Below are 27,759 nucleotides of genomic sequence, written 5' to 3'. Positions count from 1 at the left end.
TCTCTTCCAAGTGAGCCTGAACAAGTTTTCTGATAACCCATTCTGATAATAGTTCTTCTTTATGGCTGACCAAATTTCTTCTTGCTGCTCTACAGGCCCACTTTCTCCTATTAATCTAGCCTTGTAGTGCTGTAATTGTTCACTGTCTTTATATTGTCAAGTATCATTTTGATTTCCAGAATTTCTAAAGGAAAGCTGAGAATGGAGTTGGGAGGTCTATGATCAAGACTGGATACTCTCCGGAGGTCCTTATCTAATTATAACACTCCTGGTGATGCTAGTCTACCTTAGACAAAGTTATTTCTCCTCTCTAGTGATTAGCACCTCATGTGTAAAATGCAATGACTATGAGAATACATTAAGAGAAAGAAATAATCACCATACAAATACAAATTATTATTGATTTTGAAGCGTCTTTCTGGAGATCTTGAATTTTGTGATTAAATCATTATTGCAAATGAAAACTGACTGAAGATCCCTCTTTTCATACTGTCATTCATTATTCACATGAACTTCGGCAGTACTACTTAGTACTGGGCATGGCATATTTAAGCATAAATCTATCTTTCAACACAGGCTTATAGAGAAAAGACAATGGAAATAGGACTCTGCCCAAACCTGGATGCTCACTTTGGTATCGTAATTATTCCTGGGTAGTTTCCCACTCTTTCAGAGAGCTGATACCTTCTTTGAATATTATTGTACCATGATGTTGCTTAAAACAATGCATTTGATTTTAGTCATCATCCAGTTGGCCTTGTTGACTCATGGTTTTTTCTACTTTAGTGGAAGTATTTCATGAAAGAGTTGGTATTTCTGCTTCTACAAATCCAGATGGCTCTCAAACCAGGAGGCAGTTGGCAACTTTGGGAAAAGAACTTGGCATTGTGATTTTACATGGGTTTAACAATCTTCCACTCTTTTGTTATAGAGTACCATCTGAATAAATGGATTTGCTGCCATCTTAGACAATTTGTACAACTATAGCATCACCAAGGAAACATTTCCATGGGGAAAAGGTAAAATTTAAGAGGAAACACACTCTGAAGAATTCTGAGCTCATCTTTTATAAAAGCTACAAAGCAACCAGATCCACAAAGAAAGATTATGTGGTCAAATATGGCAGTAATGTCTAATCCTGATTACTGGTCTACTTCATAGTTGAGGCAGGACACTTAAACTCTACCTATCAGTTTCCCTTGGGCACTTAAGAAATCTCAGCTGTAATAAGGCAAGGATTCCATTAGGGTCAGGTTTTTTTTTTTTTTTTTCCCCCCCACAAGCACCCAGATTTGATTTGTGCCTGCTCTAAGTGTGTAATCTCACAAATGTCTGAGTAGCCTTTAGGGACAAGTGAAGCTGTCAGTTGGTCAAATTCAGATACAAAGGCACAGTTTCGTGCAAAGCTCTACCTTGAAAATGACAAGAAAATAATAGGGAATATAAAGGCATAGAGAAAGCAATTATTCAATCAAATATGTGATCAAGCAACAAATATTTCCTGAGCATCTGTTTTGTGTAAGACACCATGTCTCTGCTAAGAGAGTTGGGGCCCTTCCAACAGAGGAGTTATAACTGAGTTGAAAAGCTAAAACATTATATATATATATATATACACACACACACACACACACACATATACACACACACACACACACACACACACGCACACACACATACATATCTATATATATAGACACACACACACAAACTCATACACAATAGTTCAAGGTGGTCCACAATCAGTGTCAAGTGATTGATATGAGTTTAATGACCAATATATTTCAGAGGTACAAGAGAACATTTCTAATTAAGATGATCCAGAAGGCTTCTTACAGAGGGTAGGACTTATACTAGGTAGGCAATGACAGTTGGATAAGACTTTGACAAGTGAAAGAAGAAGGGGAGCATGCTGGGAAAGGGAAATGAATGGTATGAGCATGGTGGTGAGGTAGGTAAGCACAGAGTCTTCAGAGAAAGGTAGTGGATCAATGTGGCTGAAATAGAAGACTTGTTTTGGGGAGTAGCACAAAATAGAAAGCTGAAAAGAGGAACCATGAGATCTGAGTTTGAAGGGATCCTCAAGATTATCATATCCAAGGCCTGCTCCTCTTATTCTTACCTAATTATTTTCACACAAACACAGCTTTCCCTAGTCTGCACCAATGTTTAACATACATTTTAGTAGTGGTTCTAGATTCCTAATAACTTTAGACACAGTAACTTCAGCATAGTAGTTAGAAATAGACTTTGGAGTTAGAGGCCTGGTAAACCACTTGCTAGACATTCAACTTTGGGTAAGTTTATCCTTTATTTCTTCATCTAGAAATGTGGGTAATAGTATACTCACAGTCAAGGGATGAAGAAAATGAGAAAGAAGGCTTGAAGGTGACAGTAAAGGAAGAAGAATCTGCAAAGTATATTACCAAGAAAAGCAAAAGTAGAGAAAATACAAAGAAGAGGGCACTGTTAATAGCATCAAATGAAACAAAGAGTTCAAGGTGGCTGTGACCTGCCAAAAGTCCACTGACTTTGACAATCTGAAGGTCACAGGTGACCTTTAAGAAATCAGTTTTAGTACAAAAGGAAAGAGGCAGTTTGTAGAAAATGGGAAAGGTAGGAGGGATGGGAAAGGAAGGAAAAAAGTATGTGTAGTGTGGAACTGGATCTGCAAGCGAATATCCCTCCCTCATCTGCAGGGATGGAGAAGGAGAGAGATGGCTTTGACTCAGTGGAGCTACAGGGCCAAGTGATGCAATGACTGGACATGTAGCTTGGAAATGAAATGGTTGGTAGCTCCTGTGGGAACTTCCAACCCTAGCTTTCCTCTTTGCTACAGTGCAGGGAATGATGACAAAGGAAGAGGGAAGTTGCTACTCATGAAATATCTTCCCTCTTCCTTTTGTCTAGTACTGCAGAGGAAGAAAATAATATTATAAAGCTATCTGTCTATTTACAATATCACAAGATTGCTGCTGAACAATTATAAAAGACTCCTTGTATACTAAAATCTCATTAATTTGGACTACGTTAATTTGGAATTTGTGGTAATTTAACCTGGGTTGGAGTTACCTTTGTCCTACTAACAAAGAAAAGGTTCTCTAAGCAAATAGTGTGAACAAGATTTCAAGGGAGCTAATTTAGCCTGCCAGGGGCTTATTTCACCTATTTTAAAGAACATACCGTTTTTTAAGAACTTCAGCATATTCATTATTTGAATGCAAATTGTTCTGCTAATTATAGATTAGCATAATCTACTGTTAAAATCCTATATCTGCAAGTTACTTTGCTCTCACTGAATATGCTCATTAGAAATAAAACTGCAATTCTTTAAAGTTAATTCACAATTCAGATTAATACATACTCCCTTTCCCCACCCTCATGAGTTAACTGCAGTTCAGGAGGTATTACCCTAAACTCGCACATCACTTAACATGAATACAATGGAAAAACTAGTAGGTGATCATAAAGGTCTCAGAGCCAAAAGACATGTCTTAAAGTTGATGTTCTAAATCCTGTGCACTCTATCCGTGGCAGGTTCCACTTAGAGCTGATTTAACTTTTACTTATACTAATCTGGCACATCAGCTTGGAGAGCTGGCTGGGTTTTGTTGTTGTTGTTGTTCTTAATTCAGTAGAAGGAGAAAAAGGGCTGCTACATGAAGGGACACTGAGAGGAATAAAAAGTGACTGTAGGCTGCAGAAAGGAGACAGGACATGTGTAAAACGTGGCTATAATAACTAAAAGACCACCGTGGCGTAGAACAATTTAGTGTAGAGGTAAAAAACCTATATTCTTTAGTAAATCCTTAAAAATTTAAAAGTATTAGAGTGCAGTACAATAACTAATGACAGGAATTATGCCCCTAAATGATCAAGCAAAGTTTAAATTATATTGAATACATGTCTTTAAAAGACAGATGAGTTTATACACATACACACATGTGGTTTATACTCATAATGCTGAGCCTAAAAATGTGAAACACATTGATGATTTAAAACATGACATTTATAATATCATATAATAATGCTAATAAAATAGCAACATTTATTAAGTGATTACTGTTTGCAGACACCATGCTAAGCACTTTACCTACATCATTTCGACTAACTGTCATAACAAATCCTAAGACATAGGCTTTAGTATCACTTTTACTTTACAGTTGAAGAAAGTGAAACTCAGAGAGGTTAAGCAAATAACTCCAGGCCACAGAAAGAGATAAAACCAGGATTAGAACTCAGGCCAGTTCCTTGGCTATACACCATGCCTTTCCATGCTCCAGAAAATAGAGCTCTCTAAGAATCACTTATTTCTTGAGGGCTACATATAACTAATGTTTTACTGCATTTTTATTTTCCAAACTCATATTTAACAAATTATTTATAAGCAGCGATCTGTGATCTAAGAGTCAGAAATGATACGTTTGTAAACATGCTCCATTTCATAAGCTGAAAGTAAAAAGTAATAATAAAAAACAAAACAAAGAAAAAATGATGAACATGTCTGTTATGCCCATCCCCAAATCTCAGATGTTTCTGTATACTACAGATTCTACTTCCAAATGAATAACCATGCAAAGAGATAAAATTATAAAATATCAAATGATCAGTTAAGATTTGGCTCCCCTATTGTTTCCTCACTCCTTTTGGAAAAAAAAAGAAAAGAAACATTAAGATGAGAATAGGCCAATGGGACATGAGGGATTGGGGTAGGAGAAATTGCAAGGGAGGCTAAAAGCTCAGTTGGGCTGTTATAGAGGGTTTAGAAGAATCTGTTTGCCAACTGTTCTAAGAGAATTATAACGGCATAAAACATATGTAGGCATAGTGGGTATTGAGGGGAACAGGGGTAGAGGTGGGCAGATGCAAATATATGCAGTTATCTGTATTAGAAGCAAAAGTGAGGATGGCCTGCCACATGTACATACAAAGACGAATGCATAGTGAAACCATTCACTCACGCAATTCTTTCTACCTAAATCGATGCTCTTTACTCATCTCTTGTCTCAAGCCTACCCATTCTTCAAGGATGAGCTAAAAATGGCACTTCTGCGATGAAGTATTCTATAATCCCTAAGGCAGAATTAAACTCTTCCTCATTTATGCTCTCATCGGTTTTTCGCCCTTTACACATTTGCCACAGCACTGATGATACTCTATCTAATTATCAGAGTTATTCGTGTATGTGCTTTTCCCTCCTTCAATCCCATAATGAATTGCATGAGGACAGGGGACTCTTTCTCATTTCTTTAGTTCCTACAAACCCTAGCATAGTATGTGACCTGCCACATACTAGGCTCTGGGAAAATGTTGACTCTGGCACTGGCTTAAGACAGTGCATTATCACCTAGCTTACCTGAAGGAGTATTTGTTCTCTTTCTTTTCTTGCTTGATTCCCCTCCATTCTCAATGAGGCCTTCTGTGACCAGAGGGCCACTGGCACTACCAAACTGCAGGGGCTCGTTGTTGTTGGCAGGGTCAAAGGGCAGCTGGTTCAATCCTAAAGAAGAAAAAGAAAGCCAAAGTCCAGACTCCATTAAGGACTGGGATCGTCTCCAGATTTTATTATATGAGCCACTAGTGGAAAACCTTTTAAATCTTAAGAGCGTAGGAGAAACAGGTGAATTCCTTAAAGACCTTCTGTAATTTTTACAGATCTTTTTGGTAAGTACAGAATTAAAATATAAGACTGTGGCTCTGTCATTTGTAAGATCCCTCCTGTTTCTGTGGCAACTTAACATTTTTAGCCATAAGCTAGCAACTGTCTTCTACTTCCTCCCTTAAGGAGATAGGACCCTCATTAAATGTGACTATGGTTGGACCCACTGTTCCTTGTAAAAAGCTTGGCTTTGCATTCCTTGGATTATCTCCTGACATTTTACCATTCTTTCATTACAAGGTATGTTGAACTGATGCAGATATAATCATCAGACTATCCTGTGTCAAAGTCACTTCTGACAGTAATACAGGGGTCTCTAAAATCACAAAACCATAACTCCATGGCAAATGAGAAAAGGAAACAAATATATAGAAATTGCAAGGGGGTTATTTAGTAGCTGGAGCAATGGGGAGTTATGACCTAGATTTCGGTAACGTTAATCTCGTTCTCTTCAAATAATATTAGAAGCATGATCACTTTACTCGTCACTGCTGCACCATATAAAATGGCGAAAGGTATTTTCTACTCTCCAAGTCTTACACGGTTCAATCAGGGGCAAGCAGAGACAGTTCTTACTCCTCTGGCAGCAGCACCTGGAATTTCAAGTGTTTCAATTAAACTTCATGAAATGTGAAATCAAAAGCTTTTTTAAAGCCCAAAGTTAAGACATCTCCTGTAAGCCTTTTCTCCACTGGTTCTCTAATCCTATCAAAGAGGGGGAAATCAAGTTGGCCTGAAAGAGCGAACTCTTTTTTTTTTTTTTTTTTGGAGATGGTCTCTTGCTGGAGTGTAGTGGTGTGCCGATCTTGGCTCACTGCAACCTCTGCCTACCGGGTTCAAGCGATCATCCTGCCTCAGCCCCCCTAGTAGCTGGGATTACAGGCATGTGCCACCATGCATGGCTAATTTTTGTATTTTTAGTACAGACGAGGTTTTGCCATGTTGGCCAGGCTGGTCTTAAACTCCTTACCTCAGGTGATCCACCCACCTCGGCCTCCCAAAGTGCTGGGATTACAAGCGTGAACCACCATGCCCAGTCCATAGCTCATGCTTTGACTCCCAAATTTTCTATGGCCCATAGCTGTACAATTCTTGAGGTAATGTTGTAAATTGTCAAAAAAAAAAAAAAAAAAAAAAAAAAACCTTGAAATCCAGTCAGCTAAAGGTCAATCAAGTTTCAATAAAATGAATGCTAAGATTCTAATGAGCTGGCATGGTGGCTCACGTCTGTAATCCCAGCACTTTGGGAGGCCGAGGCAGGCAGATCACCTGAGGTCGGGAGTTCGAGACCAGCCTGACCAACATGGAGAAACCTCGTCTCTACTAAAAATACAAAATGAGCTGGGCGTGGTGGCGCATGCCTGTAATCCCAGCTACTTGGGAGGCTGAGGCAGGAGAATCGCTTGCACCCAGTAGGCGGAGGTTGCGGTGAGCTGAGATCACGCCATTGTGCTCTAGCCTGGGCAACAAGAGCGAAACTCCATCTCAAAAAAAAAAAAAAGAAATGACATAAATTATTATTTATAATAAAGAGTATCCTCTTGTTAATGTTTTCAGCCCACATAACAAGTACTGTTTTTCAGCAATCAGACTCCACTTGGATCACCTCCATTAAATGTCTTCTGGGACTTGTCAAACATTCTTCCTTACATCATGTGAGTAACTAAGTGAAAGAATAAAACTTGCTTCTGGATCTTCAGTGAACTGTTCACTGCATCATATACATGTTCTATTAAATCCCTACAATGACTAGAACTAAAGAAACAAACATCAATTGCTATGTACTAAAAAAAATTGAGATCATGACCAAGACTATTTAAAAAGAAGACTGGATATTTATTCCATTTACAAATGAAGATTCTTCTTGTACCTAATTAGTCTCAGAGTCAAATATGATTAATATACTAGTCCAAAACTTTTCTTGGAATTTCTGCAATATACTGATCAAAACAAGTTCCATGGAAGATAGAATGGCATAGTGGAAAGATCCTGACAGACAGAGATTCAAATCCTGGTTATCCTTTACTAAGTGATAGCTTTTGGCAAGTCATGTAGTCTCTCTTAGTCTTGGTTTCATAATGTATAACGGAGAGTGATAACACAACTAAGGCTGTGGCAAAGATAAACAAATACATATTTATGAGAATTATATTATGCGAAGTGAATTAAAACAAACTTTTCCCCTATAAACTTGAAAGCTCTTCTAAAAAGGAAACTTCCCTCTCTCCCTCCCTCCCATAATTGTATTCTTGGTGCCTAGCACCATATCTTGAGCACCCAAATGAATTAATCCTTAATTGGATGGGGGTAGATGACTCAGTCTTTTAACCCATGTAATCAAAGACCTGACAGCTGATAATCAAGAATTAATGCTATAACTTAAAAGTTCTGATGCTGATTATATAAACATTACTTAAAATAATTAGATTCTAAATGCATCTCCGTCATTTCAGTACTATACTGCAGAATGGTAAAATGCTGATGAAAAGGAATGTTCAGGGATTAGGAGGTTCCGATTAATGATGGTTAATGAGAAAAACTTCTTATTTTTGTTTTGCATTTGATAAATGTACAGAATAATATATTAGTCCATTTCCCTGACTTATTAAGTAGATGACTGAGGATTTTCCGGATCTTCGGAGCCACAATTTGCAAAAGGATGTTAATAAGAGTACCTAACTCACAAGACTGCTAAAAATATTAAATGAGATTATATATGTAGAACATTCAACATAACATCTGGCACACAGTAGATGTTCAATAAGTATTAACTACTACTATTATAATATTGAATTTCCATTTTTAATTTCTAGTTACTGATGTGCAATGTGAGGAGATTGTTCTGAATCTGCCCTGATCCTGCTTTCTTCATTGAACCTTTTCATTCCTGTTTGTACCTTTTTCTAAAAGTTGAAGGAATCCAGGGGAAAAAAATCTAATGAGTTAAAGGTGTTCAGTCATAGACATCTTATTATAATTATGCTTGCCCTTTCTTTAGACCCATATGGTAACCTTAGGGATATAGGCATTTTATTAATCACACTAATGTACAGATTTCTGGCACCAAATAAGACTGAGATTTCAAGTACTTCCTGTGTATCCACCTCATATATGATCCAGATATGTGAAAATCATGACAATTCAGTCCAACATTTCAGGCCTCATTTTTTTATAGAGAAAGATCTCATATGGAGGGGGGACATCTCACTCAGTAAGCTGACTCGCTGAACACAAACCCATATTTTATATAATCCAATACCCAATACAGTCTCCAAAGATCTGTAGTTCAAGAGCAAGGATGATAGAGACAGCAAAATCCTACAACACCAGTGCTTCCTAGCTACTTTTACTGTTTTGCTTCATTCCTTCCATAAGACAGCACCAAATAAACCAACAGGTATTTAAAGGGTCTTTTTTGTGTCATGTATACATGACCCAGGTCACATGCCATTTTAAGTAAACTAGCCCCATTAAAATGATTAAATATTAAAAAAGAAAACCACCACTTTAATTCCAAGAATTCTTATTGCTGAAATTTCAATTACGACATAAATGTAAAAATATTGGCAATTACCATATTGTAATCCTCACCCAAACTACAGAATTTATCTTTAAATCTCTTATGGAAGCAATTTCTACCATTTTTTCTAGATATGATGAAACTGAAAAATATCAGATTTGGAAGAAAGTTTTGAGGTTATCTAGTTCATTCTTCTATGCAAGACAGGAATTTTATCAATAGAATTCCTGACAGGCCTAAATCCAGGGGCACTTCTTAGCCTGGGACCCATTCCTTGCTGGGCTTCTAGGCATTCAGCTTGCTTTTAAAAACTACGACCTACTCTATTTTGGGAGTTCCTTTTATTTCCCTAAAACAGCTTCTTGCTTATCTTACCTAAAATGAAGACATAAGATGTCTAACTTTTAAAGGTTTCTACTGATAATCACTGTAAGAAAAACAAATGAGAGAGTAACAGATAACTAACAAAGTCAGAAATTGTTCAAAGTCTTATGCATTCCTCACAGTACTTGCCCTTTTATTTCTGAGGATAAATTTAATAAAACCTCTTACTTCGTTCATTTGTTTTCCTCACATCTCCTCATTCCTCCAGCCCACAAAATTTACGGTTTGTCCAAAGGGAAGCACAAATTGTTAAAATAAAGACAAACAGGTAATAAACACGGGTGTTACAGATTTCTACCATTTCTGTATCTTATGTTCACAATAAACAAATCCATGTGGTAACGTAATCTCATCTAAAACCAAGGTGACTGGTGTAGACAGCTGACCAGCTGTTATTTCATGTCATGTTGAAATGCTGATTATCTGACTCCATAACACATATAAGGCTGCTTTAGAAAGTATGTATATTGGGAAAGGGTGGGGGTGGGGTTCCTTAGAGAATGACACTTCTCATCTAATGGAACTAGGGGGTTAAACATCTCAGAATGAAGTGTGATTCTCAGTGAATACTCCAATCTGCAGGTCAAGGAGTTCACACGCAATGTTATGTCTGCCATACAGATGCAAATGATTCGTGGGCTTTGAGGAAAGCACTAAAGAATTTTCATGATTCTTGTGTGAGAAGATCAATAATCTCTTTGTGCCCAGCTGCTGTAACAGTTACTGTCACAATTCACTTTACATAGCTGTCCACTATCAGGTCAAATTAGGACCAGCCTTCATGATGCAATCTAACACTTTTAATGATTGCCCCAGGTTGTAATACCAAAATGTGACCCTGTGAGTGTATGCTACTTTTTATCGGCAGCTGTGGCTCAGAAACTGTATAACCCTAGCAAAAAGAAACACAATTCCACCCTGGATTAGTTTGCTTTAAAAGAAAATGGCTAAAATCTTGAGAAATCTGATAAATTCAAATTAAGGCAACAATCTCAACACAGAAATTGATGTTGAAAAAATAAATATCAGTACTTGGCAATAAGAACAGTCTAGCTAATTTGTCTATAAAACAAATTTCTATAACCTAATTCTTATTTTCCAAATGACTTCAATTTCAAATCGGATATGGGACTCCATGTTGGGAGATGAGGGTCTCCAAATTAGTTTTCAATTCAAAACTTTTGGAGAAATAAGGGATTAAGATAATGGCCAGGCCCTTAATGTTCTGCCAGGTGCTTTTGTAGGATTTATCCATCTCTGGAGGCTCCTCCTCACTTTCATTCACCCTTCCTGCTTCCTCAGTCTAGGCATCAAAACCTCTGACTCCACATTTGTAGCTCTCACTACCCAGCCATTCCACCTGCTACTTCTGAGGAAATATTTACAATGTCTAAAGGAGCTGGACTGCAATATTACTCTTCGGCCACAGGGCTTAGCAGCCAAAACAACTGAACAGTGCCAGGTCTTAACTGATGTCAAACAAATGAAACCTACTTTGTCAATTTCATGAGTTCAATATTCTAACCGGTTTAGCTGAAGCAAGGGTAATTGTATGAGTTACAATTAATGGGTAAGTAAAGGTAATGAGGAAGAAGTGAGAAAGAAAAGGGAAAAGTCCTTTTTGGAAGCACTAAGGGGCTTGCTTGAATGGTGGTACACAAACTTTCAAAGCCTAATTTACCTTTAAGTCGCCATTTTCAAGGTGGGATACAGGTCATAGACCAATTTTCATTGGCAGTGATCCTTCAGCAACTTTTAATGACTCCCCAAACTACTTGATCACGGCACTAAAGTCTCTCATAACAAGGCCGCATCCATTTCAGGCCTTGTCTCCCACTATGCTCCAGCTTATACTCTACCCCAATACTTCTCAAACTTTTTAATGTGGACATGTGTTCCCTGAGGAGCTTGTAAAAGTCCAGATTCTAATTTAGTAAATCTGAGTTGTGGTCTGCTTTTATAAGTTCCCAGATGATGCTAATCCTGCTGGTGTGGGAATCACACTTTGAGTCAAAAGGGCTGGCACTCAAGCAAAATGGGACTACAGCATTCACTGAATCCATCCAGTACTTTCCTACCTCCACACCTTTGGCTCACACTGCTCCTCCACCTGCTTCTTAATTTTCAATGTTTAAAATATCGTCCTTCCTTTAGGGTTTATCTCAGATGCTATTTCCTTCATGGTGTCTTTCCTTATTTACCTCTACCCAAACCAATACATACACAGCAACAGAGAGGGGAACTACCCATCAGGGGAACTACTATTCATTGGTTGTTTAGAATGTGTTCGCTTACAAACATTATCCCTTTATTTTATTTTCTAATTATTATTCTTATTTTACAGCAAGGAATGGGAAACTTACAGAGTTGAAGTAAATTTCCCAAGGTCACACAAGGAATTCAGGCTTTTTGTTTTTGCTTTTTGTGGTGAATAGGGTCTCACTATGTTGCCTAGGCAGGTAATTCCTGGGCTCAAGCTATCCTTCTGCCTCTGTCTCCCTTAAGTGCTGGGATTACAGGCATGAGCCGCAGTGCCTGGCCTCAGGCTTTTTCAATTATAAAATACTATTCTGACTCTCCTTGAATGTTAGCCTATACTTTTCCTGAGCCTTTTAGAACATGCCTTGTGTTACAGTTCTTTGGGTATTCTGTCTTAGCCTACCTTTCCTCCTGCCTTACCCCACTCCCACTTAGTGGTAAACTCCTTGAGGACAGACTTTATGCCTCAGTCATTTTTTAGTCTCTCCTCCACCAAGATGTGGCACAGTGCCTTGTACTATATGGTAAGCACTCCAGAAATGAGTATTGAACTGAACTCAGCTACAATTTGGGATATAGCATGGATGGTCTCTGACTTACGATGGTTCAACTTATGATTTTTCAACTTTATGATGTGAAAGTGATAGACATTCAGTAGAAACCATACTTCTCTTACCATGCTGAGCAGTAGCAGCCAGCTGCAGCTCCCAGTCACAAATTTTTGACTTATGATATTTTCAATTTTCAATGGGTTTATTGGGATGTAACTACATAATAAGTCAAGGTGTATCTGTAGTTGTGTTTCCCATCCCAGGCACCAGCTGACCTGCTGCTGGAGCTGTCATGAAAGGAAGAAGGAAGTAAGGTTTATGGGTTCCTTCAGCATTCCTGGTATCTTCTTCATGTTAGGATTCCTGAAGCCTGGGGAGTGGTGGTAGACAATCACACGCTCCACTCCCAATCTTGTACCTGCATAATTTCATTCTCTTTCTGAGGGGCAAAACAGACCTTCCACTGACTAAGACCCTTAAAAGAGATCCCATAAATGGATCTTCTGTTAATTGTTCAATATACATCAGGTTACATGTCCCATTTTACAAACTACAGTTAAGAAAAGGCAATCTCTAGCCAGTCTACCACTGATGGGCATTTAAGTTGATTCCATGTCTTTGATATGTGGTACACATACACCATGGAAAACTATGCAGTCATAAAAAATAATGAGATCATGTCCTTTGCAGGAACATGGATGGAGCTAGAGGCCATTATCCTTAGCAAACTCACACAGGAACAGAAAACCAAATACCGTATGTTCTCAGTTATAAGTGGAAGCTAAATGATGAGAACGCATGGATACATAGAGGGGAACAACAGATAATGGGGCTTACTTGAGGGTGGAGGATAGAAGGAGGGAGAGAATCAAGACAAACAACTAAAGGGTACTATGCTTAATACTTGAGTAATGAAATAATCTGTACAACAAACTCCCATGACATGTTTACCCCTGTAACAAACCTACACATGTACTGCTAAACTTAAACATTTTAGAAAAAGAAAAGGCAATCTCTGGAGATGAACTATCCAATACAGTAGCCGCTAGCCATATGTAGCTCTTTAAATTAATTAAAATGGAATAAAATGAAAAGTTCAGGCCGGGTGTGGTGGCTCATGCCTGTAATTCCAACACTTTGGGAGGCCAAGGCGGGTGGATCATGAGGTCGGGAATTCAAGACTACCCTGACCAACATGGTGAAACCCTGTCTGTACTAAAAATACAAAAAATAGCCGGGCGTGGTGGCGGGCGCCTGTAATCCCAGCTACTTAGGAGGCTGAGGCAGGAGAATCACTTGAACCCGGGTGGCGGAGGTTGCAGTGAGCTGAGATCGCACCACTGCATTCCAGCCTGGGCTGACAGAGCAAGGCTCCATCTCAGGAAAAAAAGAAAAAAAAAAGAAAGAAAAAAAAAGAAAGAAAAAAATGAAAAGTTCAGTTGCTCAGTTGCACTAGTCACATTTCAAGTGCTCAATAGTTACATGTAGGTAGTGGCTGCTGTATTGGACAGCATAGCTATAGAACATTTCAATCATCCCAGAAACTTCTGCTGGACAGTGCTGCTCTAGAGTTAGATCTGCATTCAAAGCCACATCTGCAACTTACTAGGTGTGCCACTTACAAGGTGTATAAAACAGGTCACTTGATCTCTCTCAGACTGTTTCTGCATTGTAAAATGGGGATGATAATGCCCCCCTTACAGCAAAGTGAGGAAAATTCAATAAGGGATTGTTTGTTTAAGGTCTAGCACATGTTGGACACTAAACAAATGTTAACACCCTTCTAACCCAATGGGGGGTTTATATAAATTTGCCTCAAAAATGGAATAAGAACATTTGAGTAGTGTGGATCCTTTGGCCTCCAGGCTACAGTCTATTTACAGCTTGGAAGATGTTAGCTTTGTATTCGTCTTCTAACCTACTTTTTCTTAATAACACAAAGCCATTAAAGTAAATCATGAATAAATAATGCTGGGAGTAGTCAGTGATTGCTCTTTGCTTGGACTCTGTTAGGAGACCATATTCATCACTATCTTGAACTTTCCAACATGAAAGAACCACATTTCCCCCTAACAATGGAAATGTTTCCTCCCAAATCTTTCAGGAATGCTCTGTTCCATCTGGTACTATCAGAACACTCTAGCAGTGACACTACAGCTGGACTAGAGAAGTATCATTTCTCTCTAAATCCATATTTTCCTATACTCGGAATGTTCTCTGTGTTTTTCCTGTGGGGTTGACATCTCCCAGGCCTGGTAAAGGGTGAATTATTCGAGAAAAGTTTGAACTAAATCTGTTAAGGTGTTTGTGTTCCGTGAGCAGAAAAGCAAAATACATATATCCAACTTCAAGAAGAAGAACACTTCAGGACTTTTTTCCCCTGTCCAATTTAAGGCTTGGGAAACACAGCAAAATCACATTCCTCATTGAAAACAAAGTTCAAAAAAATGTTGATTTGATAGAACAGTTCAAAGTGACAGATGGTAGATGGGTGATCTATCATTTTCCTTAGAATAAAGTCTGTCTGGCAGTCTTCAGAGGAACTGAGAAGAGAAAGCCTTACTTTGCTGTGGTTTAGCCCTGGGAACAGTTACAGCAGCTACCCTTTCTCTCCACATCTTTGGGGGTAGGGGATTGGAAAGATAGTGATTCATCAGTGCCTGCTTTGAGCTGGCTCTAGGCCATGTTGTAATTCCTGTTGACCAATTTTCCACCTGAGTGACAGGAAAAGGGCAGGTTCCTAACACACTGACCATTAGGTTATCTGTTGACTACTTCCCTGAGAATGTGCCCAGAGGTACTCTATTATGGTTGTCTCTGTCTAAATAAAATAAATAATTGCAGATTTCAGAGCCTGAGGACAGAGAGTTGTTCTAGTATTGAAACTGGAGTCTATCTTGTCAGATCTGTAATGAGGTCTTCCCTTCAGGCTGATTGATTTCATAAAGCTGAGGCAATTATCAAAAGCAAGCACAGTTCTCCCTGCAGAAACCATTCCACTGGTTTTGAAAACTAGCTTGTCAGCCAGATCTGGTCAGGAGCCTAGGCTGAGCCAGCTCTTTCAGTAGGAACAGTTACTACACACAGAGAACACGAATTTCTGCTAATAGATTATTAAGATGCCTGTAAATAAGTTGTAAACAAGGTTCAGCAAAATAATTTCACACGCTGTGAGTGAATGAAAATTGAAGTTGCTGTCAAATAAATCTGTATTTTAGTGTAAGATGTTTTGAAGGAGAGAGTGAGAGCTGGTCTTTTGGTCTTTGGAGAGTTAATTTTATCAATTAATGCTAGAAGGATATTGGTATCCTTTAAGACTGATGCACTGCATGAATAACATTTGTATCTTTGCTTTTCCCAAAATGTACACACTAATTTCACCAGATTTCCTTTCTTTGTTTATTCAGCCTTCATTAACTATTTATCCAATCACTATGCTACAATTTTAATTACCTTCTAATTAACCAATGATGAGTTTGTGATTTAGCATTCCCTAAAGATAGAACTACATAAATATGGTCAATCTTAATTTACATATTCAAAATTTTTATCCTCCCTCCTTGTTCCCACCCTGTTAATTTTGCTATGCTGTGTCACTAATGTTCTGGAATTACGCTTTCTGCATTCCTAATCTTTTAGCCCCATTTGGGCTAATTTTTCAAGAATGTATGAGAAATAACCCTTGCTGTTGGCTATGAAATTAAACACACAGGAGCAAACAGAGGTTCTTGTAATATGTTAATGCATCTTTAAAGATCCATATTTTTCCTGTAACAGTTCCTCCTAGGAGTATCAATACAAGGTGTTGACAAGTGATTAACTCCTTTAGAGAAGTCCCTGCCTAAGCTGAAGTCAAACCTACTACTAGGAAAACTACAATCTGCTCCTTGAGAAGACAGCATGACTGTAAAGGAGAAAGCCTGCAAAAAATAACTAATCTGTGTCTGAAACAACTCCTACCATTGCTATTGTATAAAAAAATAAGTAGAATCTTAATTTTGCTCCAGTCTGGATTTCAATTGAGGCATTCAATACATATAGGAATAAACAAACCAATAAATTAATATTACTGATAGTCTGTCTCTTTATTTGTCCAATTCATTCAAACAGTTCTGGGTGCCTTGACAGTATGTAAGGCTTGAGAATTTTAGGACTCAATAAGATAGTCTTTTTTCCTCAAGAAGACAACAAGCAGAAAGAAAGGCAGATACATACAAAGAAAATCTGACCCAAATTATTGTACCAGCTTCAGCTCTTGCCAATTCCCCTAAGTACCCTTTGCTTCATTCATGCCAAAATTCTCAAAATTTCTCAAACATGCTAAGCCCTGTCATGTCTGTGTGCTTCTGTACATACCATCTCCTCAGATTGACATATAACTTTTCCTTTTTCCACCTGGAGAACTTTTATTCATCCTTCAAAACTCTGCTCAAATGTCACCTCTTCTGTGAAGTTTTACCTAACTCCCAAAAGCTTTCTTCACAGGAGTACACAGAGCCTTATCAGACCACTTATTGTAGGATCTTAGAGTTCATTCTAATATTTGTGTGTGTGTGCATGTGTGTGTGTGTGTTCTGGGTAGGGGGCTGTCACCATCTGATTTGTGCCTTAGAAAGATCACTCATATGGCATGATGAAGGATGCACTGGAGGTGAGAAGACACCGGAGGCAGAGAGACCAGTTAGAAGAAAACCATAATGATACAATGAAGAGATGACAGTCACATGAACTCAGACAGTGGCAGTGGGATGAAAAGAAATGAATGGATTTCAGAGATATTCAGGAAATATAATCATCTGGATTTCATGTATAATTGGATCTTGGAGTTGAGGAGAAGAGAGGAGTCCGAGATGACTCCACGAAAAAATTCTTAAGCCAGAGTCCCGAAAATCCTGCAACATTTGTGGGTTTCAGTATGAGAAAAAACACAATCCAATGGAAGCATATCCATAAATCCATGCTCAAAAATAAAACTGCTTCCAATCTCTATTTACCATGGCATAAAGGCTGCCAGGAAACAGCAGTAAATGGCTTACACTTGACCTTTACTAGGTATTCTTAACAAAGCTTGTCAAAAGATATCAATTCATTCAGAAAAAGAGTATAATTGTCTAAGAGGCAGAATAACACAGTATTGGGATAAAGATGGGGAACAGTATTTTCAAAATAGGTCTCAGACTTGGTTTATTTTGTCTATAGCATTCACTGACAAAAGACAAAAGTGTTTTTCAAGGTCAGGAATACTTAATAGATTCCTTTGCTTTCTCCTTTCATCCTTCTCCCTTCCCTCCTCCCAAACAACTCCTTAAATTTTTATTAGAAAATATTAACATTTTAATAACAGTATTCTTTTTGTTATTATAGTCTGTTGGATTAAGCTAACAATTCTCCTTTTAACAATACTCAAAGAAAGGTTTCAAAAATTAATGCTATGTTGTTTTTCTCCCTGCCAAATAATATAGCAATGTAATTGTCTCCTGGAGAAGAAGCACTCTAATCATCTTTAACTTTAAAGTAAATTCATTTCAGGAAGATGCTCTGTGACAAACAATTGACGGGGCAAATCAGGGCTCCTAGGAGATTGCAAAGTGATGGATTGAGTTGAAGAGAACGCCACAGCCGAATTCAATTCCATGAACATTTTCAACTTAAGAGTGTCTCTGCAACAAAATAGCACTGTATGAGAGTTAAAATCATGTTACATTACATTGTGGGAGGCAGGACTTAAACACTGCACAGATTCTTAACACCTAAGAGTTCTAGGCACTCCAGAGGCAGCAAAAGTACAAGCCAATTTCTCTGATTAAAAAATAGAGGAAACTATTGTACCAGGCAAAATCAGACTGTAAAAGCATAGTAACTTTCCAAAAAATGCCTTTAAGAAGTTGAGATCAGAAAAGACCAAAACATTCTCTCAATCCAATTGATGTCACTAGGATCTTGGAATGGGTCTCAATGCCAAGGTATTACTCTTATTTGGAAGATCATTTCCACTTTCACTCCCTTCCTAATCGAATCTGTCTCCATCTTCCATTGTGTTTGTTCCATTATTATTTTTTAGACTCTCCTGCCCTGCCCCGATGTTAGGCTTGGGGAAACTCGTCCTTTGGAGACAGATTTGGATTAGTAAATTTACAGGCTTGACAAATTTACAGGCCCAGAATTTCCTGGAAATTGGCCACTTGCCTGAGATGATGGGGGAAGGAGAAAATGGAAGAGCAGGTGAACTAAGGCTCTTGAAAACCTGACCGAGCAGCTTGGCCTCCTGAGCAGATGCAATGATGACCACATAGCAGCAGTGCAGAAAAACAATTGTACTTAAATGTCCTTTCTTTGGGCTTTTAAAAGGCAACTGTTTTCTTTGGCACACATGTGACCCAAATCTGGTTTTCTACAAAGCAAAGAGAGGCAGAAAAGGGCTCCCATGTTCTGTGTGTGTGTGTGGTGTTGTTTTTTAATCAGCCTACTTGCTTGCCTCAACCCAGTGTCCAACATAATATATTTGTCAGGAGTGTCCCTGGAGGAGATCAAGACTTTAAGGCAGTGTGTCTTATCCCTGGCTACATATTAAATTCACCTGGAGCATTGAAAACAAACAAAAAACAAAAAAACAAAAAACAAAATAAACATTAAAAAAATGCCTGGACTCCACCACCAGAAATTCTCATTAAATTTGTCAGGGTGGAAGCTAAGCATCTAGTTTTTAAAAGCCACCAGGTGGCCAGGCATAGTGGCTCACACCTGTGATAACAGCACTTTGGGAAGCCACAGCAAGATGATCCCTTGAGTCCAGGAGTTCCAGACTGGCCTGGGCAACATAGCAAGATGTCCATCTCTACAAAAAGTAAAAATAAATAAATAAATAAATAAATAAATAAAAATTTAAAAAGCCACCAGGTGATTCTAATGTGCAGCCAGAATTGAGAAACACAGTTCTAAATAGTTTTCTAATTTAAGGCCAGAAAATGAGTATTCACTGCCCAAAGTTCATTTTTATTTTTTAAAGTTAAAAGCAGGTAACACTTATAAGGTAAGTTAATTTACTCTGTACCTGCAATCTGTAGGGAAATGTATTGGTTGTGTGGTATAAATATGTTAGACTTCAACTTGTCCAGTTTATGATACTTTTATGAAAAATGAGATTCTCTTTTGAAAAGGAGTATTAGAAGGGTTAGTGGAAAAACAAAGAACTGAAATATTGGAAACAAACTTAGAGTATAATTCCAGGATTAAGTTCCTTTCCTTACTTCTAGAAGAACCAGATAAAATACTTCAGAAATATTGTGTCTGTTTTCTTATTAATCTCCAGGAGAAAAATTCCAAGTTGCCCTTGGGGACTGGCTTTGAATCTTATAACCCTTGGGACTCCAGGCCACTCACCCCTGTCCTCAAGTAATCATTCATTTATACCAGTATGTGTACAATGTCATGAAGAATATCGGAAAGCACTGCAACTATAACACCACTGGATAAAAATCACACTGAATGTGGTTTGCTGATGTCACCTGTCACCTCAGTGATTCCACTGAACTTTAGAAAGGATCTGGTAAAATATAAAAAATGCAAAGGCACAGTTAAATATTGTGATGGTTGAGTGTCAACTTGAATAGATTGAAGGATACCAAGTATTGTTCCTGGGTGTGTCTATGAGGGCGTTGCCAAAGGAGATTAACATTTGAGTTAGTGGACTGGGAGAGGCAGACCCACCCTCGATCTGGGTGGGTACCATCTAATTAGCTGCCAGTGGACCTAGAATAAAGCAGGCGAAAGAACATGGAAGGAGCAGAGTGGCTGAGTCTTCTGCTTTTCATCTTTCTCCCGTGCTGGATGCTTCCTGTCCTTGAATGTCAGATTCCAAGTTCTTCAGCTTTTAAACTCTTGGATTCATATCAGTGGTTGGCCAGGGGCTCTCAGGCCTTTGGCCACAGACTGAAGGCTTCACTGTCGACTTCCCTAACTTTTCAGGTTTTGGGACTCAGAGTGGCTTCCCTGCTCCTTAGCTTGCAGACGGCCCATTGTGGGACTTCACCTTGTGACCATGTGAGTCCATACTCCTTAATAAACTCCCCGTTATATATACATTTACCCTATTAGTTCTTTCCCTTTAGAGAACCCTGACTAATACAAATGTAGTGGAAGAACAGGCCATAAAAACACAGGCTCTGGTCTCCGCTCTTCCATCAAATAATAGGGTAACCTTGGGTGAGTAATTCTTTGTCAATTTCCTCAACTGAAAAATGAGTTGAACCATGTGATCTCCCAGCTCTGACTTTAAGATAAAGAAAGAAAAGCTTAGATGGAAGACATCCATAAAAGCATGAAATAAAATCAGTAATTAATAGGGGCAGAAAAGGAGAAGAGGGAGAGCAGAGAGAACCCTGGAAGAATGCTTTCTTAGTACCACCTACACAAAACTTATTTAGCAGGCAGTAAATGATTTAATAGTAGTACAGTTAAGGCACCCCCCCAAAAAATTAAAGTACTTCCGACACTGCTACAAAAACAAAGCCTCCTTAAGAAGTTTGCTAATTATAAACCAGAACATGTAAGGAAGCACAGAACAGTTTTTTTTTTTTAATGATATTTAAATACCAATATATCTTCTAAGTAACTTGCCATCAATTAACATTATTTACAGAACAAGCATTATGCAACTCAGAATAAGAGTCTAATGCTGAAATGCTAAAAGTATGCCCAGTATGGTAGGAATAAATTACCCTAATTGACCAAAGCTACGTTCACATGTGAGACATTTCAAAACACAGTGATGTAATGACAAAAATTCCTGTCTCTCTCTGCCAATGTTATAGGAATTGTTATTAAAGCCAAGCATGGTATTTGTGTACACATAAGAGCAAACAACAATTACAATCTAGAGGTTTTTAAATTTAAGCTTCTTTATTTATTAGTATTGTTATACAGCAATGAGTATTCCAAAAAAAAAACTAATCAGCGTGCATTATGCAACAATCAGACAAAATACTCCTAATCCTCTGTCATTCTTTTTCCTTGGCCCCTGGGTACTCATTAAAGGTTAATTTATTTAAATCTCTTCAACATTCATTTCAATCTACTTTAATAAACTAATGAATCTTTGGAACTTTGCCTAATCAGCTTATGTTTTCTATTTTAATATATCTACAAAATGTCTTTTTTTTAAAGCTCCTTCTTAATAATTGTCTTCCCTCTTGGAGATAGAATTGTGCTTCACTGACAACCTGATTTATACATTTGGTGACACATTTACAACCTCATCCAGCACACAGGGAATAGCTGTGGCTTGCCTATTGTTCTTAAACATAGTTACATTTTAGAGGATAGTGAATTGATTTGTGTTTAGTAGTATAATAATCCTCCAAATTGAAATGGTCATTTTACAATTTAGTAAGAGTGACAATTACTCTTACTAGTAAAGAAAAGCTTCTAATAACTTTGGTGCTTGTCAAATGCTATGAGGGCCTATCAGTGAAACAACTCCATTCCGGTTCTTGTAAACCAGAGCAATGTATAGTACATACCATTTGGATTGGCAAATGTAAGTGAAGTCTGGAGATGTCTTCAAATGAATAGTACAATCAAAATGGCATCTACAATGGTTCTTTACAATCTATCCAACCACTATGTTCAATACATTTTGTTTAATGGCAACTTTGAGGAATCTTTCACATAACTATCTTTAAGTTGAATATTCTTGCGGTGGTGGCCAATGGTCAGGGACTGCACACCACCCTCTACACCAGAATGCCAGAAACCAAAGTCTTGGTGTGCTAGCACATTATTTCTAACTACTGCCTTAACAATATCTGACATCATCCTAGAATAACATGGCTTAGCAAGTGCTTCCACAATATCCCTATGGTGGGGAAAGGTATTAATGTTGTTGGTTAGGAAATAAGGAAACTGTAGCTCAGAGAAGTTTCTGTATTTCCAAAAGGTTATAATGTGAATCTGTGGAGGAGCTGGAATCTGGATTTTTGGGCTATAAATCTTTCCTACTGTACCATGTTGCCTGCAGGGTTGTGTTGGGATAAATGTTTTTACTGATCCATGGCTCACCACTGATTAAAGAAAAAGTGTAAATGTTACCTTTAAGATGTCTTGATGAGGAACAAATAAAATTAATTTAAAATATATTATGATAAATTATTCAATATAACATAACTTCCTAATATCATAATTCGTTTGGAGCATGACCTTACATAAAAGAGATGAAATTCTTAATTTTCAGTTTTATTTTCTACACAAATTAATAAAAATAATAAACTTATTCCTCACCCATGATCTGAATTTCAGGTAAATTTCTAATGGAAGTAGATACATTGTCAAATGTTTTTAAGTTATCACCTCTGATTTTCCAAACAGAAACTCCAAGAATTACCTTTCAGATTTCATTGTTCATTCATTACACATCTGTCCACCCATTCATTCATTCATCCAATCATCCAAATGACATTTACAGAATGCCTACTTTGAGGCAAGCAACAAGTCAAAGGTAGACTCTACCCGAAGCTCCTGCTGCTGCTTTACTTCCCTAGACTATGAACTCCTTGAAGACAGGGATACTGTTATTCTACACGGGATATAATCAGTTATATTTGCAGAAAATCACTTAAATACTTTTTTGACAGTGAGATTTCTGGCTCCCCCTGCCGCCCACATGCCCCTCCAGACATATGGGAGCTAGAGGAAGAAATAGCAGAGTCTGCTTATCAAGTCTGACCTTTGGATAATGACTACAGTTCTCCCATCTGAGCTTGCTGCTGTTCTGCCTTGTGGTCAACAAAATGATTTGGCTCAAAATGGCAATTTATCTGTTGCTGTTTCCCAGATATCCTCTAGCAAGCTACATTATTATTTTTTTTTAATGGTTGCCTCTGCCCTTCGGCATAGAGGTGAACTGTATCACCAAATGTATTGTCTTACTTGATACAGTGAGAAGTTGGGGTTTACAGAAAAGATGCAGATAAACATGAAGCAGCTGCAAAAGAAGAAACATTCATTTAGTGCTATGACTAAACAAATGCTTGACTTTATTATTTTAAGAACAATAATTTGTATTCGGAGACTGCTATTATCTTTTCAACTCTCCTTCACATCCACCTCACAGCTACCTTGTGAGGTGACCAGAGAAGGCATTATTATAGAGTTAAAATACGGAATTCTAAAGCTCAGAGATGCTAAAGTGACTTGTTTAAAGTTCCTCAGCAAGCCAGTGGCAGAGTCTGGTCTCCCAACTCACACTCCAGGGATCAGGTTTCTTTATTAGGGGTCCTAGTCAACAGGAGAGTTGCATTTTTAAGAATTACTAAGAGCCATGAAGTCCATTGTTTCAGTTTGTACTATTGCCTAGTTAATTATTTAGAAATGATTTATTAAAAACAAGAAGTGAGGAAACCATCATACTAAGCAGGCAATTCTGGAGACTTCTTTCAAGCAAACTGGGCCTTACTGTAATCCTTCCAAACTGCACATTGATTAAGCTCAAAAAGTTAGTATTTAAATAAACAAAAGCAATGGTAAAAATATTTTGCCTGTACTAGAATTCCTTGTAGTTCTGCAAGGATGGAGCCAGTTATGCCATGATACATTTTTTATTCACAAAGAATGAAGGCATGAATGGGTATTACTTATGGAACATTTCTGTGGTTTCTAGACTCCTTCTAAAATATAAGAAAATGGGCTTTATGCATATTTGGTACAAAATATTTGTTGGATCATGTAATATTTTTAAAAGTGAATAATTTATAAAATCCTAGAGGGTCTTCTGATTTTTATTATCATTTAATATTTAATTCTACAAAACAGAATTAAATACTTTGTTTTGAAAATAGTTTATTAAACACAATTGCATTTCTTCATCTTTCTAGGCCTCATCTTCAAGATTACCTGGGATTTTATTAACTGATTTTTCTAAGCCTCTGGCTTCTTTCTTCCTCATTGTAAGTAAACGACAGGCTATATTACACACATATGTTTTGTTAAAATACATGTCACTTCCATTGCTTCCTGGACCACTACAAAAGAGAGCCCTTAGTGATCCAAGTCAATTCACCCATATTTAAAACCTTTTACATTTCAAAAACATGCATTAGATCTGCACTTTGTAAATAAGCCAGAAAGTGACATATGTGGCTTAATTACCAACCCCAAATAATTAGTGTTGGAGCAAAAAAAATGAATTAAATGGAACACAGCCCAGTCATCCTAGCAAAAGGGATTACAGATAGGAGCTGGAATAACTTTGGGAGAAGTCAAACATATATAAGAGGGTTAATGAATTAAAAAGTTGTTATAGGTAATTCAAAAGAAAAAGAAAAATGCTGACTACTACCGAAAAAATTCCACAGCATATTACTGAAACTGCCACATCAAATACTTTAGCATACCCCTCCCTAGGGACGGCCAGAAGTTTGCTTGGTATAGTGTATTTTCTAGCATAATGTTGTGATAAAAGGATCTGAAAATAAAAAGAAATGAATTGTATTTTTTCCAAAAGCTATACAATGAATTCACCTTTTCACAGAGGATAGAGATCATGAAGAAAAGTGAAATTCATATGGACCCCAAACCTCTCATTTTGGCCCATAGTTTCTGCTTCCTTCCCCATCAGAATCTCCACCAGAGCACTAATAGGTAGCAAAATTGGCTGATAGAAGCATCACTCTCCTATTCCTTCCCTGCACACCCTCTGGTAAAAGAATTAATGAGCAGTAAAATTACCAAAAGTGAGGCAGCAGAATGGAGAATAAAGAATACCAAGGGTATGGATAACCTACAAACCAGATAATGAGCTCCTGAATAATCAAAACTTGACTTAAACCTCAAACCTCTAACCTTCTTGCTTAGACCCATCATTCTATACTTATATTTAGTGTCTTAAACACAGAACTGCCACAGAATTGCAGTTTGTCTCTAAGTCCTTGTTTATAGGAAATGAGGGCAAGAAGTGATGTCTAAACTTTGGTACTTGGAACACTGTTAGTAGCCTTTCTTGACACTCCATTATTTCCCTTGTCTTGGGCACCCAAAGATGTTATTAACCTTTGTAGGAGTCCTGAACATTATAAGAGGTAGTTGACAAACGCACTAGTATCTCTTCTTCCCTCTCAATGCAGATACCAGACTTCAGCTGCTCCATCGCATTCACCAAAAAGGCTTCTCTCTGGTTTTTCTTTAAAGCTTTCTTCCTTCTCTTCCTTCCCATTACTTAATGTAGTGGGGCCACTGCACAAAAATACTCTTTGTCCCCTACCACTAAAAAGGTGATCTCACCTTTAGAATTCATGTCAATTTTTAACAAGCTTCCTGTTATAGCTATCTTATCCAGATCCAGATTCATTTCTCAACTCAATTTTCTGAATCCTGGTATCTTCCTTGGTGCATAACCCATTAATATCTCAATTCGCAGAGATCTCACACTTCCTGGTAAAACTGTGCCCATTCTGCTTAACTATGGTCTGAATGTTTGTGTTCCCTGTTACCCAAAATTCATAGGTTGAAACCTAACCCCCAAGGGTGATGTTATTAAGACATGGGGTGTTTGAGGGGTGATTAGGCTGACATCCCCCATGAAGGGGATTAGTGTCCTTATGAAAGGGGCCTGAGGGAGTTTGTCCCTTCTACCATGTGAGGACACATACAAGGTACCATATATGAAGCAGCCCTCACCAGATACCAGATCTGCTGGCACTTTCATCTTGGACTTCTCAACTTCTAAACTGTATGCAATAAATTTCTGTTTATAAATTACTCAGTATTTTGTTACAGAAGCCCGAACAGACTAAAACACCAACTCAGAGATGGTTTCAAGGCAGCTTTTGGACTTCAAAACTGCTTTTCCATATTTTCAGAAATGTTCTTTCAACAAATAATGCCAAAAATAAAGGAAAAACGGTTACCAAGTCTGGAGGAACATTTAAGCTGAATGTGGTGGAATGGCAGGGAATAACAGTCCAGGATTCCTAAATTAGAGGAATAACTTCCTAGGGAAAACGTCTAAGATAGTATCAGCAACAAAGTATTCCCTGTGACCATGCCACACTGGCTGCCCATTCTATGCTCTACCTGTGTTCCTTTTTGTTTTAAAAATTGCTTTCAAGCCATGTGTAAGTACAGTTTCTTTTTCCTAAGCTAATGGCATATTGTCTGCTCAACACTCATCCTCACCCCTGGCACAATCATAGGTACACATGCACATTTACACACCACCATATGTCATATCCATAGACACTCAACACATGCCTGGTGACACATTTTACAATGGTCCTCTGGCTACCTCGCCCTGGTATCAACTCGATCTCTTTCTATCACTTATTCTCACTTCATTAGAGGCATGGAACTGAGGCAGACATAGTGAATGGAGTTACCGTCTCCTTCATTTAGGAAACAATGTCAATGTCAAAAGCAAAGTTCAACTCTGTGATGGCAATGATTGTTCCTGCTCGCAGCTGAAAAGGATGAGAGGAAACCCAGATTGGAAGTATTTATTCCCAAGGCTTTACTATAGGAAACAAGTAATTTTATCAGAAACAAGTAATCCATGATTTGCTGTACATCAACTGCAGTGATATGCTCAACTAGTAGAGTTCACATAGAAATACTTGCATCTGTTTGTAGGAGATTGCTTCTACCAGACTGAGCAAGGTATGGTCTCAGCGTGCATTATCATTTAAACAAAGGATGCTATGAATCACAGATGATAGAACCAGAAAAACGCTTGCTCTAGTGTACGAAATTTGGCTGATACTTAATCTTTGCTAGGGGAAAAGGAAAAAATTGCAACCTGCCACACCGGCAGCCTAGAGCACTTTTTTAAACTACATTCAAACCTTTTACTGTTACAGAACATTATTACTGTTAATACTGCCATGTGTGACTGAGTATTTCTACCTCTGACTTACTGAAAAAGCATCTTCTACTTAACAAATTCAAATAAATTTAATACTATGTACTAGCAGAAGTAGTTAAAAGCAAATGAATAAGGACTGCATAACTGCATAAATATTTACATAAATTCTGACACAAAAGAAGGATGAGTGGACAATAGAATGCTAAAATATTAACAATGCATCATAAGAATTTAAAAAAAAATTTTTTTCCAAATCAGCAAGATGTACTAAAATGTAACTTTTATCATTATTAGAGCTTAAGTTCTCCTTCTAGAATTACCACTGACTCACTAAGGGCTTTGTGCTAATCATTCAATCAGATTTCACATTCATGATATTTATTCTGAAACAGCCTAATGGGGCTCAAGGACTAAAATAACCTCATTAATTAGATTCCCTCACATGGAGTCCAAGATGAAAACTATCAACACCAAATAGCACTCTACAGTTACAAAGATGTTTCATATCATTTCATTTTTACAAAGGTATTTCATATCA

The 27,759-nt window shown here is 37.8% G+C and overlaps 1 protein-coding gene across 3 annotated transcripts in view; it reads right to left on the bottom strand.

Annotated features, from left to right (window-relative positions):
* The window catches only part of ENOX2 (ecto-NOX disulfide-thiol exchanger 2), a 291,251-nt gene that overhangs the window by 160,304 nt on the left and 103,188 nt on the right, over positions 1 to 27,759 (bottom strand). For 2 of the 3 annotated variants that reach the window (XM_011988827.1, XM_011988825.1), the window contains one exon: positions 5,357 to 5,500. The exons of the other annotated variant lie outside the window; for it this stretch is intronic. Coding sequence is in view for 1 of the 2 variants with exons in the window: in XM_011988825.1 (XP_011844215.1) it covers positions 5,357 to 5,500 (144 nt within the window). In the remaining variant the exon portion in view is untranslated. The remainder of the gene's footprint in view (positions 1 to 5,356; positions 5,501 to 27,759) is intronic. 3 annotated transcript variants of the gene reach the window in all.

The sequence above is a fragment of the Mandrillus leucophaeus genome, unplaced genomic scaffold (genome assembly GCF_000951045.1).
Source record: "Mandrillus leucophaeus isolate KB7577 unplaced genomic scaffold, Mleu.le_1.0 Scaffold339, whole genome shotgun sequence".
Lineage (NCBI taxonomy): Eukaryota > Metazoa > Chordata > Mammalia > Primates > Cercopithecidae > Mandrillus > Mandrillus leucophaeus.
This window is presented reverse-complemented; position numbering and strand designations above follow the sequence as displayed.